At 47.3% G+C, this 14,409-nt stretch overlaps 2 protein-coding genes across 2 annotated transcripts; one reads left to right on the top strand and one right to left on the bottom strand.

Annotated features, from left to right (window-relative positions):
* Positions 1 to 697: 697 nt before the first annotated feature.
* On the bottom strand, positions 698 to 1,048 carry CDV56_106917 (uncharacterized protein; the record flags this gene model as incomplete). Its single annotated transcript, XM_026760536.1, has 1 exon — positions 698 to 1,048. The coding sequence occupies one exon, from the start codon at positions 1,046 to 1,048 to the stop codon at positions 698 to 700; it is 351 nt and encodes a 116-aa protein (XP_026613038.1).
* Positions 1,049 to 7,111: 6,063 nt separating this feature from the next.
* CDV56_106148 (uncharacterized protein) lies at positions 7,112 to 13,830 on the top strand (the record flags this gene model as incomplete). The annotated part of the gene is made up of 7 exons (XM_026759767.1): positions 7,112 to 7,138; positions 7,183 to 7,260; positions 7,311 to 7,817; positions 9,296 to 9,456; positions 9,528 to 9,833; positions 9,896 to 10,231; positions 12,801 to 13,830. The coding sequence occupies 7 exons, from the start codon at positions 7,112 to 7,114 to the stop codon at positions 13,828 to 13,830; spliced, it is 2,445 nt and encodes an 814-aa protein (XP_026613037.1).
* Positions 13,831 to 14,409: the final 579 nt, after the last annotated feature.

Below are 14,409 nucleotides of genomic sequence, written 5' to 3'. Positions count from 1 at the left end.
GTTTGAGCTTCGCGCCATCTCACATTGAGACTATTCTGCCATGCTGCAGCTGGGTGCTGCTAAGACTGCTTCTTTTGTTACTTCGATTGGATGGGCCGGAGCCCTGACTTTTTGGAAGCCCTCTTCGAACTCCGGTTTGGCCGACCATACAGACCAGATCGTGTCTCCCCGCACCAGGGGGCGGTGGTGGGGAGAATCATGTCTTTAAATCGTTTCCGGCTGGTGGTTGTTGGTGCTGAGAGGTTTTGTGTGTCTGATCGGGGAATGAGCTAGCACCGGAATCTATCCAAGAATTTATCCTTCTATTCCTTCCATTCAGGAAAATAAGTCGTCATAGCTCTTGGACCAATCAACATCGCTAAACTGCTATTCGCTACTTCAATTTGCATTGCTGAACTAGTTCATAGCCTGGCGATACGAACAGTGTATACCTACATTCGCAGAATATGAACTCAGAAAGCCGCCTGAAATTCCATGTGCTGCTCGGCGTTGGATGCTGCTGAGCGTTGTGATCTGCTTGTCATGGAGTTTGGTGCGGCCATGGACGCGGGGGACTTGCCAAACTAAGGATGCGTACAGCGCTCTCGGGGCGATGCAAGCATCATAGATCTGCCTTTTCTGCTCCAGCGAGATGCCCCATTTGCTTCCGGCCCAGCGATGCTGTAGCCTGGAGGCCTTTTGTGCATTTCTTGTCAATTTAGGCCATATGCTCTTCAAAGGATAGGTCATGGTCGAGGATGACGCCAAGTAGCTTTGAAGACCTCTCCAGCCGGACGATCCTTCCGTGCCTGCGGTCCACGGATCTTCGATGGGCGTCCTGGGGGTCGGCAGGGGACGGCTCGGATGATTTCTTCCCAGGGGGTTGGAAGTGGACCAAGGCGAACCTCTCTGGCGCGAACACAGATGCGTGAGTCCTCGCCCATGGATCGCAGGTGTCTTTGAACGCAGCCGCGAGGCGTGTGCAGTTCTCTTCCGCAGAATCTCCTTCTACCACCATCGTCGTATCGTCGATGTAGCCGAAGTTGCTGCTCAGTTGGTGGTCACCCATCAGATCCGCATTGTAGAAGAGAAAGAGTATCGGAGATGATCATCTCAATGATTGCGTGGAGTGCCGTCTCTGTCCCTTGACCCTTGCGGCCGCCGAAGTGGTTGATCGGTAGCAGGTTATGTTCCTCAGCCAGGTAGCTTATTCGGAGGGCGATAACTCCCTCCATGACCTTTCCGAGGGTGTTGAGGAGCGCGATCGGTCAGTACGCCTTAGGGACGCTGTAGTCTGGTTTTCCGGGCTTTTGAGGGCGATCCTGCGGGCCCAAACTGCATGGTGACCTTGTTTTTGAGCTGAAGTCTACTTCACTCTGTTAAGTGTGGAGCGTACTGATGCTTAGGATAGCATAATATTCTTCGACCTGATACCGTCCCCGATCACCTGACGAACGTTTTTTAAGAGGGGTCTCGACCAAGAGTTTAGAGAAGATGAACCTCAAGATTCGGATTTCCGGTTTTACCAAAATCAAGGCAACAGGTGCTTTTTTAACTAGCTGTCCTAACTATAGCAGTCAGCGAATAGAAAGTAAGCGCAGTAGTTACTGAAATCTAAATCCATTGGAGGAGCACTTTCTCTGGCCTTTCAACACCGCCTCTTCCAGTCCACATAACTCAAATTTACAAGAATCTCTCGCATTTGAACTCATACCATGACTTTAGTGCGACAAACGCAAAATCTCAGCAGTATAATGGGGATGTAGACAAGAATGAAGGCAACAGATGAGAAAGAGAAGTACGAGCATCTCTAGCCCGCCATTATTGCGTTGCATACTTTCATATCCAAGGTAGTAATGACGCCTCCGGTTGGGTCGACCACAATAGTTTCAGTCGTTGTGCTCTGAGAAGAAGTAGCAGCGTAGGTGACGTTGATGCAAATATGGTCAATCGAATCAAGGAACTGGTCCCTTTGAGTCCCAGGGTTCAAAGCAAAGTGAGTCGACGGGCAGCAAGGGTATTTGTCACGATCCTGAAAGCCAATAAGCCATAATGGCTCTGTGGAATTTACCTGGAAAATCACATGTTTATAGGCATCGTCGCCGTATCTGTCGAGGCGTATACACGGCGATTCGAGGGTAGTGTTGTAGAGTAGAAACGACCCATTCAAAGAGTAGAACCAGACAGTGTCGCCGACGGAAACATCAAGTGTTTGAGGGAAAAACTTTAGGAGATCGCGTTCACTAGGCTCCACGCGGACCATCTGAGTGAAGCTCCTGCTGGATGTAGCGACTGTGTGCGATGGTAGAGTTCTTGTAGTTACATGCTTGGACGGTGATGCATATGATGAAATACACATCGCCGAAGTGGCAGATGTTCTGGTTGGTGATCGTGTGACACTGCTTGTAGAATGAATAGTAGTTGTAGCAGCTGCCGACGAAGGCAGCGGGTTTGGTTGCCAGGAAGTTCGCTGTGATGTTGTGATTGATGACGGACTAAGTTCAGTGGCCAGACGTTCTGTCATGACTTTCGATGATGATGAGAAGGATGACGAGGTAGTCATTGAAGAGGCTGGGCCGGGTGTTGAGCTCCCGATTCCCCGCACTAATACCGCTGATGGGGACCTACTTGTCGACCTGGCTCGGTGCAGCTCGCAGGCCTTGTCACTCAGAGCAGCATTATTATTGCCCTCGTGAAGCCATTCCTGTTTGGACAAACATTATGGGCGCATTGTCTGATTGGATGCATAAGCTAGAAAATCATTGACTTCAAAGGGAACGGATAAAAAAAAAGAAAAGAAAAGAAAAGGCCCAGGATGGTAGGAGCATGTGGGCCGGTGCAGATTTCGCTGATGAGACCCTCAGGGTAAACGTATTCGTTCACTTACCGGAAGGCTTTCAAATACTTCTAGCTAGCTGAGTATATGAAGGTATAGAATTTCCCCTGCACATCCCAGATAAACACATCCCTGTGTTCCGCTGTCTCATTGTTTGTCTTTCCTCCGGGCTATCCGTTCCAAAGCTCCTTCGTATAGAATGGAACCATACTCACAAGAAGACAGCGGTGTTTCCTCCATATGAAGAAAATGAATTTTCTTAAAGCTTTGAGGCTACTTATTAGCAGGAACATCTTCAGGGTGATCGATTCCTGCACGCCGGTCTTCACAGTGTTTCGGTGAGGCAAATGGCAGGTTGTCGTTGAGGGGCTTGGGCAGCCTGACATTTTCCGAAGTCGTCCCTGTATCAAAGTACGGGCTACAATATGCATTTCTACTACTAGAAAATAAGCTATCTAAGTCACTTCGTTTTAGCTAATGGCATTGTATTTGCGGATGCGCCAGTTCCTGCTACATGAGCTGCAGTCCTCTTCTCTATCCTTATCAGCATTGTCATTCAAGCCGACGAGAGTAGTGCCTAGTAGAAGCAATGCTTTCCCAGAACCTTCGAAGTCTAGGCGAGCCAGGCTGAGCAACATAGGTGAAGCTCAAGCTCTCCCTCCTCCTTAATAGTCTTCATGATTTCCTCCCATTGCGCAATTGGATAACATAACTGGCATTCACGGTTTTTCCACTGAACCTTCCCTCTCAGAGAGTTCAATAGATCCGCTTCCTTGCGGATGATTCTTTGCTGCTCTTCTTCCGAATATGTTCCGACACATTCTTGACACAAGGTGCAGTTCCTGATATCTTGTTTGGCAGAGAAGATATGGGACAGGAACGACGCTAAGCTTGCTCCAGGGTCGTAGAAGAACACTCTGATGTTCAATTCGTCATAGAAGATGCGTTTCTTGCAACCAACACAGAAACAAGTTACTCTGGACCACATTGGCAAAGGTTGTTGAATGATCTATCGTAATTAGTGATGACCATTAGACATATCCGTGTGGATTACGTACGAATCAATTCTTGAAGGTCTAGGTAAAGTAGGGGCGAATCGATAGATTTAGATTGTGGCTCGTTTCCTATCTCCCCAGTTATAGCATATGAGCCGGCTTGGGCAAAGTGAAGCAGCGGGAGATAAAGGGGAAAAAAAGAAACAAGGTTAGGGCTTTATATACTATAACATGACAAGAAGATGCCATTAAGTACCACTGTACCCTTTGGCAGTCTCACATCTAGTCCAGCAAGTTACCCTGGATTGATAAAAAGTGCTTCATACCTAAGACATGTTTCATTACTGATTAATCCTGTCATTGTGTGTCTCGTTTTCCCAGAGCCATCTCAAAAGAAACTCCAACATACTAAATTAAATACAGCATGGCGAGCGTTGATGGCCTCCAGCAAAGATGGCCGCACTGAGTAGTAAATTATGGCAATGCTAGAAATGGCTTTCTGCTCTGTTTATACATGTCAAGCCCCTAGTATTTTTTGGGTTAATCGTGTATTAGAACTCTCATCTGACCTGGTATTTGCTCAATTCAGCTGGTAAGTTACGCTTGCAGGCAAGTTTCTTGTTATAGTTCATTTATGTAAACAGATGAATATCCTCAAAGTCATAGCATTTATATCGATCTGATAGCCCATCATATGCGCTAGTCCATTGTTTGCAGCAACCTGCCTCTTCTGGGTCGTGTGCTGTTTGCCCATTTTGCAATGCTACGAAATACTCTGAAGCTGTTCCCCTTAGCATTATCCGTGGCAGCCTTGATATGTTTGGCCGTCGTCTTTGAGGGATGTGGATCTACTTCGTCACCCCGGGATTTGTTTTTCCTGAAGGTAAGAGAGTACACCACTCCATGACCTAATCACTGACGGATTGCGCGCTTCAGATAGATTAGAAAAGCTTGATGCAACAGAGGATCGTTCGATCCTTCAGCCTGTCTGACCAAGCGTCTAATCTCGGAGATTCAACCCACGATGCGTTAACCCATGCCAGCGGCAGTCTGTCTGACCTACGGAGCAAGATCCAGTCGGCCCTACCTGACTATTATGTAGTGGGGCTCTGGGGATATTGTGGCGGCGAGGAAGGTGCATCTAAGTATTCAAGTTGCTCGACGCCTACGTTGTCATTTTCATTCGACTTGGTGGCAATCTTAGAGTCCAACGCACCAGGTTCGGCTTCGCTACTGCCGGGGGCAAGCAAGGCTGTGCTTTCCGGACTCTCGAAACCTTCCAAGTTGGCTATCGCAGCATATATCATTGGAATGGCCGCAACCGCGCTGGCTGTCATTGCGGAGCTCTTTACAATTATGTTCAAGTGGGGGGCAGCTCCAACGCTCATATGCTCCCTTGTAAGTCAAGTACCTAGGCGATGAAAGAGCAGAAGACTAACCTGCAGACAGGTTGCTTCGATATCCATTCTGAGTGCATCAATCACGGTGACGATCCTATACAGCTTGATATCCGGAGGGATCCAAACCTTTCTAGGTGACCTTAGGGTTCATTCTCACCTCGGACCGCATATGCTGGCCGCAACGTGGCTAGGGAGCGCTTTTTCATTGGGAGCTTCTCTTCTTTCCCTGCTGGGCGCCTGCTGCCTGTGCTTCTAAGAGAAGGTACCGTGCCTGGGAAAACTGCCTGCGTCTTCCACTTCTACGGATTATGCAGGCACAGGGGACTATAGTCCCGAACAGTGCAAGAGGTGTTTACATGAACTCGATCACCTAGTCCTCTTAGGAAATTTCTTTGTTTTGTCGGGCGAGACGAGACTTCTGAAAGTTTTATGCAAACACCCCCTCAACCATGTTTATTATCTCTGCTATCGGGGCTGTGATTTACAGTCGCTGAGCCAGTGATTTTACGGTTATTTTCTTAAGATCTGGATCAGGTCAGAGCATAGTTCTATAGTACGAGTCTTTCCTTCACAGCCATGACCCTATTGTTCGACCGTGCCCGTAAATTACTATAATGACCAGCGAGTGGTCATGCCTATTGCAAATAAAGTAAATTACTCACCCCAATCGACTCTAATGGCTATTGGGGGTCGAATCAGACTAGCGGTAAGGAGGACACAGCGAACCGGGTTATAATAGAAGTGAGATGCATATGCAGGTCATCCGACGCTGCTGTAACTTACAAGGTTGACTCTCAGTTGACTGATAGCAGTAAGATTTACTGGGAAGAAGCTTGCTTGTAATTTTTCTCAATCAGCCTTGGCTGGGGTTCACAACTTTTATTACAGATGTCACAACATCAATTCACCTTTTACGTCCCTAAGTGTTTTTTCCAAAGCCAACCAGACGTAAATCACGACCAAACTTACCAACGCACTTTCTCTAGCAGAGATAAAGGATGCACCACTATTTCTGGTAGGAGGTGGATTATTACTGCCGGCTTTGATTGAACGCGAGCCATCCCTGCTTGTGGGCCATATCAGTAACAGACTTTAAGCACCAATCTATGGTGTATTTATTTGACACAAAGCAGTAAAGGACGCCAAGGTCCGCCACCTCGCTAGTTCTGAGGTCTTTGTTACTGTATTTTTCTGAGGACACAATAGATCTATATGACTGCGAGCTCCCCTGGGCATCCGCATCTCATATCCTCCTAGGCGCTAGTAATTTTGCCCAAGAAGTGCCACCAATCAATTATTATCGCTGCGAGAGTCTCCCAGAAGTTCAATCTTGTAAGTTACAGTTAGTACAAAAAGTTCTATCCTGATCAACGCCCTGGTATTTTACTGAGATCACAGATCCTTTTTGGTTAATACTGCTAGCTTCATCAAGCCGAGATCCGTCTAACCTCGAGCTCAGGCTGGTAAATTACAGCCCTCCTAACATTGGGTTCATTCGTGATCAGGACGGTCATCAAAGAGATTGACACATTCCTTATAACGTACACAACAAAGAACTTCCATAGTAGATGCTGGTATTGTCGGGTGGGAGTTCTAATTTCTCATGGTTACTGTACGACTTGCCTTGTCTGGTATCTCCTGATATTTTCTCTGAAGTAGTCCAAATACTCGAGGCCCCGAAGAGCGATATAACTCAACCAGCCCGAAGGTAGTTTCTAATTACTTCCTACTTCAGGAGATCTATCATTATTAGTTGCCTGGACTTCACTAGCTACAGAGTCGTTGACTGGAGCTCTGACAGCCATTGATAACGCAGTTCTCAGGCGATTGGACAATAAGTGAGTGCCCACAATACATGATCTTTTCCGTATCATAGGTCTTTACAACTCTGATGAATAGATATGGTCACCTTGAATATTGAAATCCTGGTAAGGCAAAAGAGTGCAACTCGTGAAGAGAGACATACTCATAGTGGAAGGAGGCCTACGCTAGTATCGACGATCACCCCGATGATCTTCTTTATTTGCGTTCGTTGAGTAAACATCCGAAGGTTCGCCTGCAGGGCACATCAGCCCTATTTTAGCAGTTGCTGAGTTACAGGTGGATCTATGCGTCAACCTCCCTGTCAACATCCTATCCGGCCTTGCCCCCGTGGAAGCATTCCAGCTTTTCGAAAGGGCCTGCAAGAATTCGAAGAAGCTGGTGAATGTCCAAGCTTGGGATGAGGCCTCGCTGCAACTCTGTCAGCCAGACCAAGTGTTCTTTGGACCAATGGAGGTAGATGGTCAGAATATGAGGCCCTTCCCTTCCAGCTGGCCAACCGCTGACCAAGTATATTGGGAACCAGGCATGTTCGCGCTTGCTGAAGCCCCCACTGATAGCAATGTCCCATCAATACTGGGGGCCCCTGGAGCCGATCAACCTTTGCAAGACATACCCACCTGCCTGCTAGGCCCGGGTGGTTTGGACGAGGATCTGGTCAGATGGATTCTCCAACCAACTCCTCAGCAGTTGACCAGCCAACGGCGGAAACGAGGTACTCTGAAAGCAAAACGTGATGGGAGCAAAAATACGCTTCCGGGCCTGCAACCTAAGTCGGCGACTGAAGTGGGTGAATTATTTGCTAAGCGTTCGGATTCAAGTTCGAGCTCCCTATACAGCATTGCCGGAACCACCTTGAAAACAGCTGCTTCGCCATCAAAAGTGGAAAAGAGAACCAGAAAGAGACAAATGCGGACCATCCAGGAATAAGACAAGCGTGCAGATATCTCAAGTGAAGCAGTTACTTATAACGCCATCTTTTTACATATAGAATGTGAGGACCTGTGAAATTGACGCCGAAAATGACCGCTACTGAGGCCATTAACGGCCGCATTTCCACCTGTAACTCCCAGCGGCGAGTCGCTGCTTTAGCATTCTAGCACATGCTTCGCATCACTATTCCGCACCTGCCAAGAATTGTTTAGTCACTGTTCTGAGGTAACTAACTAACTAACTAGTTAGGTTAACTAGTTAGTTAGTTAGTTAATGCAGCCGCTCAACCTCAGCAAGCATTCAATTCGTTTCAACTCACGACCAAAGCGACGCCAAAAATGGCCTCCTCTGCGGCCATATCCAGCTGTTCTCTACTTTTGACCGACCTGGTCGGGTGCCGTATAAAATGGACTCGTCTTCACTCATCCTTTTCCTCACACCCTCCCACCTCCCATCCTCCTCTCGCCTCAGCATATCCCCTCTCCAATCTCCAAGTCGATCGCGTCTTGATTCATTTCCTGAACTCCGTACCCTAATCTCTAATATTTGCATCTGGCCGCGATGGCCCCCCCTCCTGTGCCTCCTGCTTAACCTGGTGAGCACCAGTACTGGACTGACCCCATTCTCTGCGAGGAGACTCAAGCCAGACTCGAACATTACCGCAGCCTTGGATGGCTCCCCCCAAACTTCAAGCCCAAGATGCTTGAAGGTCTTGCTGTTATCGAACAATACTGGCGAAAGTATGTATCATCCTTGAGTTGAAAACCCCCAGAGGATGGTTCAGAAATAACACACTAGCGACAAGTATTGCATCCAGTTGAACAAGGACTACGTGGAATATCTACTTTCAGAGGATCAAGTAATTTACATGAATTTTTTTGATTGGATGTACAAGACCTCTCAGAAGAAACTTCTTCAGTCATATGACGAATACTGGCGACGCCTTTGTCAATACTTTGGCCTATTCGCCCGGCGTTCCATGAATGGTGAAGTTCATGAACAGATGTGATGGGTATTCTAGCTTTCTTGGTCCCTATAAGGTACGAAGCTAATGTAGACAATAGTTTCTCAAACATGTATTCCCTGCGGAGCGCAAGGTCCCCCGGTGTATGAAGAAAAAGAACACACTGGACGTGGATGTCTTCTGTGTCACCTACCGCCATCACTGGGTATATTCAAGGTTTTTTCGTCATGGAAGCATGATCATCCAATTTGCCATAACCCAGCTCTGGTCCGCCATCACCAGGACTCGACCAGGCGTGCTACTTCCGCAGAAGGCCTCTTTAGGTGACACATCCCTGGGAAAACACAAACGGGGCTAGACTTTCCAGAGCGACCTTCCCAAACATGTTTTGGTGGACGATCTTCCAGCTTCAGTCTGCTACCGCGACATTAAGCTCTTTTACCTTAGAGACCTAGATAGCAAACGTGATGTCCTTTGTGCTATCATTGACTTTTGGAATCTTAAAGGTCATCCAGAAGGCGCTGACGGGTAAGAGCATTTTTAACCTGCATTCTGAAGACATCTACTTGTCCTATCTTCTGATCCTTTTCTTTTTTCAGATCCAAATTTTTCATGCACGGTGATTACCAACTGGCATATTGCCCAATCAACCAAATCATCTCACTAGCCTTCCGCGATGGGGCTTTCCTCAATACCGACTTAACACCAGAGCTAATATGGCGGCTCCGAGTTCCTAAACGCCGCCAGTCTCTTGACCTCCGATGGAAGCCGGAGATACTAGATACCCTCCTTCGGCGACTTGAGCGCACTTCATATGGCTACGAACTTCACAAATCTTTACCAATGACATATGATTCAAGCCGACAAGCGCTCCAAGCCCTCACCTCTATCAAAGGCACGAAGCAGTCAAGAAAGAGCTATCTCAGCTAAGGAAAACGCTAGCAAACGACACCTGACAGACAGCCAGAAAGGAATACTTTCACAATGCACCCGTGCTTGAAGTCGACAAACAGATCAAGCAACTTCTCGGCCAGTCCGATGTTGACGACTGTGACGCTGACACCTCCGAGGATGAGTGTTGCGAGCTCGCCATCCCCGAGTACGTCTTCCCTGAGCAAGCGCGACTTGTGGAAAATTTCTACGGGCCTGAAGCGGAGTGCTTTGAAGCGGATAAGCTACTTGCACGACGTATCCAGGTTACCAAGGACATGGTTGCACTCTCACAGCTCTGCGAACCGAATCGGCGAGGCAACCAAATCAACTGGGATATAGATGATGACGTTGATGATGATGAACATGAAAAGTCAGAAGAACCATTAACTCCTGAAGAGAAAACCTGGATCGTCCAAGGGATGTTTGCATTATCTGTTGCGGTTTATCCCGTCGTTCGGCATCTAATCCTCCTCCACGTAAATTCCCTCCTAAGCGAAAAGATTCTCTTCGTCGCCATCTCATCAATTCTCATCTCATCCTTGCATACGACGGGATTAGCTGCACATGGGCAGCCTGCCACAATGTCCCTAAGTTCACCGAGGTTACTAAATTCTTGGCCCATGCTGTTACTGTGCACTCATGTGATATCCAAATTAAACTGCAGCATCTCCCAAAAACACCTCAGGTAACTTGCAGTGATTCTTCATCTATCGACGGCTCAGACGCTTCTCGGAAATCAGACGATGGTTCAGGCACCGAGACTCACGCTTCATCCGTTGACTTGGAGACGGCAAATATCGACCCACGCTTATTGGATTCCCACACAGCTACCGTTATGAAACCTTTGCTGCGTCGCTCAAAGAGACTGCGATTCCAATGACAGCCGTGGGAAGATGTATCGTGCCAGTCTTGCAGCTTGGCAACAGAGTTAAGTTGGAACTTCGGCTTTTATGTTTTTACTTTTTGGCTGTCCATTTGGTGACGTCTATCTGTATATCATTCCTGGTCCACACATGTCAAATACGCCTGGTATACTTCATATTGTATCTCAAGACTCACTGCAATACTCTTCAGGATTTTAGAATCCAATCTCATGCTTGAAATCACCATTGCAGCGTTAGGAGTCTCCTTGAATTTACTTATTGTAAGGTCTGAGTATATTCAAAAATACCCGCCCATGGGTCTGGGAACGTAAAGGGCGCGATCGAAGTCTTTGCTGACTATAATATTGAAAACTTCCTACAGAGACGACATGTGGCGGCTGGAGATACCTTGTGTCCTCAGCGCCTGAGATGCTAGCGCCGCAGGCTTGCCAGTAGGACAGACTATTGGATGGAAGGAAGCAGAGCGAAACTTAGTGCCGCAGTGGTTCCTGCCAAGCTTCTCCGCAGTCGAGATCCCTCACCCTCAAACAGGACGGCTTTCATTGGACAATGTACTGTAGCTGGTCCACCGAGGAAATGATCCACCACTGATGATGGGCTGCGGGGTCCGACTGACAACCAATTATATCCTGATACAGATTACTGCCGCAGTCGCGCAGACTATTGCGAGGGCAGACACTATGGAAAGGTCCTTTGCAATAAGTGCAAGAGCTTAACAGCGCAGCCGGCGCCGAGTCAAAAACTAGCTTTAATTGGCCCGTTGGATTCAATTAAGCACGCAGCTCATAGAGAGCTTCGGCCAAGCTTTGCTGAGGGGTTCGCCAGCAATACGCTTCATTAAGATAAGAGTGTGTTCGTCTTCCTCCCAAGACTCAACAATAGTGGGAACAGGAATAGATGTCTCTTCCTGCACAAACTGAATGTTTGGTACTTCAAACGTCGGAAGGCTGGCACCTCGGTCTTTCAGAGTCAAGTTTGAGCCCAATGAGCAGACGCCTCGGTCGCCTGCTTCATAGAAGAGCTTGACGTAGCTTTTGTAGTTACAATACTTTTGACGTTCAGCGGTCCAGCTACACACTGCACAATGGTCGATGGAGCTCATATCGAACGAAAAGTAACAATAGTAATATAATGAGTTTGAGGTATCTGTCAATGAGTAGGTATGCGCCGCAGCAAGGGTGTGATGATATCTAATGTTAATTTGAAGCGGAAGGGTTGCCTTCACCATCACACCGCCTTTTCTGAATTAACCAATTCCAGAGAAAGGTGTGACACATGGTTCCTTAACTTCATTTTCACCTAGCTGCCTCACGCCCTTCCTCCTAATAGTAGATAACACTGACGAGGACTTGTCGGGAGTCATCATGTGGATCCAAATGTATAGAATCATCACAAGGGCACCGCAGCGTATGAATAAGGAACATACACCCAAAGATCCTTCCTCCCATCGTGAAAGAGAGCCTCAATTGGATCTTCTCTTGGGGTTTTGTCTTAATCGAAAACGGCCTCTGGCGCTCTCCTCTTTTGCACCCACAGCACCACTCAGTTCCCGGACCCCAGGGCCCATGGTAGGGTTCTGTTAGATTAGTCAGCACTTGGATAGGCCTAGCATAAGTCCGCTTTAGATACAGGGCCCCTGACTTAGGATCAACACAAGACATCATGACAGACACATAAATCATTTATTTTTATCTAACGAATCTGACAATTAAGAGTCTCAGTGTCTCAAAGAGCTATCCTCGCACATACAGATTCGCTAGATTCTTTTCTCCCTCTTCATCAAGTCCTACAAGTCCTACTGTTCTGCCGTTGACCCCTATTCCGGAAATCGACATTTCCAATACCTGGGAACATGTCGTACAACGAATCGGTCATCCTCAAATCTCCGAATGATTAGGATGCGTGGAACAAGCAATTCAAAGCAGAAGCAAAGCTAAGGGACCTGCTCGATCAAATAGCAGGATCAGACTCCTTCCATATTAAACCTACAGCACCAGAACCAAAGAATTTCCAAACGCAGGTCCAAACTCGCGGTTCCTCTACAAACACTCACAGAAACATCTCACCAACGGGTGACGTGTCGATTGTGGATTTATCGAGCGAAGGACAAGCTACTTTCCAACTAGCCTACACCATCTATAAAGATCAGAAAGATCAGTACGAGAAACAGCGGGAAGCACTCAATAAGCTTCAATCATGGATGATGAGAACGGTTGCTTCTCGCTATAGGGAGACATGTTTTGGCTATGAGAAAGATATCAAAGAATGGTACAATGCCTTGAAGGAGCAAGTCGGATCAAATGAGTACGATATCAAGCGAGATATCAAGGACGCGTACAGGCGTTCAGTGAAACCATTATCCAAAATACCAAAAGACGTTGAATTATGGATTACAAATTGGGAACAGACAATGGCTAAAGGTCTTGAAAGAGATCTCTCCTTCGCCACGAACATTGACGATTGGTTCGAAGACTTTCTCACAGCCGTCAACTTGATCATACCTTCATGGACTGAGGCCTATCGGCTGACAAAGTCAATTCAAGTGGAGGAAGGCACTCTGAGCTATCGGACCTTAGCAAATGACTTCCGCAAAGCTGTAAAGGCCTCTAGACCTGATGCAAAATCAAGAGTTGCTAAGGGATCTTTTGGACCTACCTTTGCTGGACAAGGCACTGCGGATGAATCATCTGATTCGTCAATCAACAGTGTCGTCGAAAAGCGGGTTAAAACAGGGAAGAAGAAGACTGGCAAGCAATCATCCCAATCAACTCAGGACGCTGAGAGGGGATCCCAATCAACCCAGAATACTGGGAGGGGAAAGAGACGGCATTCCCGGATTACTTCCCTTGTCACGGGATCGGGGCCAAAATGTCGTGCTTGCAATCAAGGTCATGAACTTCAAGCCTGTTACTACATCTTCCCGAATAAAGCTCCTGATTGGTTTACGCCGAAGACATCAGTGCAGCAGCGGGTTGAAGAGAAGCTCAAGAATGATCATGGGCTAACAGAGGAAGTCAAACGACTTCAAAAATCAATGTTTAAAGGCAAGGAGGTAGGTCGGGATGCTAAATATGAAAATGATTGACTCCTACTTCGGGAGGTTACTAAATGCAAGGCAAGTTTCTATGTACAACCCCCCTTATTGTCAAGAGCGGCCTTTTCTATTGATCAATATCCACTGAAGAATTCATCCATTCTCGACTCCGGAACGACAATCCATATATTCAATGAAATCGGACGCTTTATCAATTTCCGATCTGCACCCGACGGTGATTTCGTGTGGGCCGGAGACAGCAAGGTGGCTATTCATGGCTATGGAGACGTCGATATACAAGTCCTTGGTCCGAAGAAGAAACTGCGAATCCTTCGACTGTACGATGTCGCATACTGCGAGGGATTTGTAACCAACTTAGTGTCCTTTCGGCAGCTTCGAAAACTAGGATACTGGTGGGACACTCGACCTCAACACAACTGCCTACGACGTGTAGATGACTCTGTGGTGGCCTACCTGCATGAAATACATGACCAATCGGTACTGGAGTATATTCCAGACGACCACCCATACACGCGAATGGCATTTCATATCAGAAAACACAAATTCAACACATGGACTGAACGGCGTCCGGTCATTGGAGATGCCATGCAGTGGCACCTACGTCTAGGG

This window comes from Aspergillus thermomutatus (assembly GCF_002237265.1).
Source record: "Aspergillus thermomutatus strain HMR AF 39 chromosome Unknown NODE_144, whole genome shotgun sequence".
Lineage (NCBI taxonomy): Eukaryota > Fungi > Ascomycota > Eurotiomycetes > Eurotiales > Aspergillaceae > Aspergillus > Aspergillus thermomutatus.
Note: the sequence above shows the minus strand (reverse complement) of the source record. Positions and strands in the feature narration are given on the sequence as shown.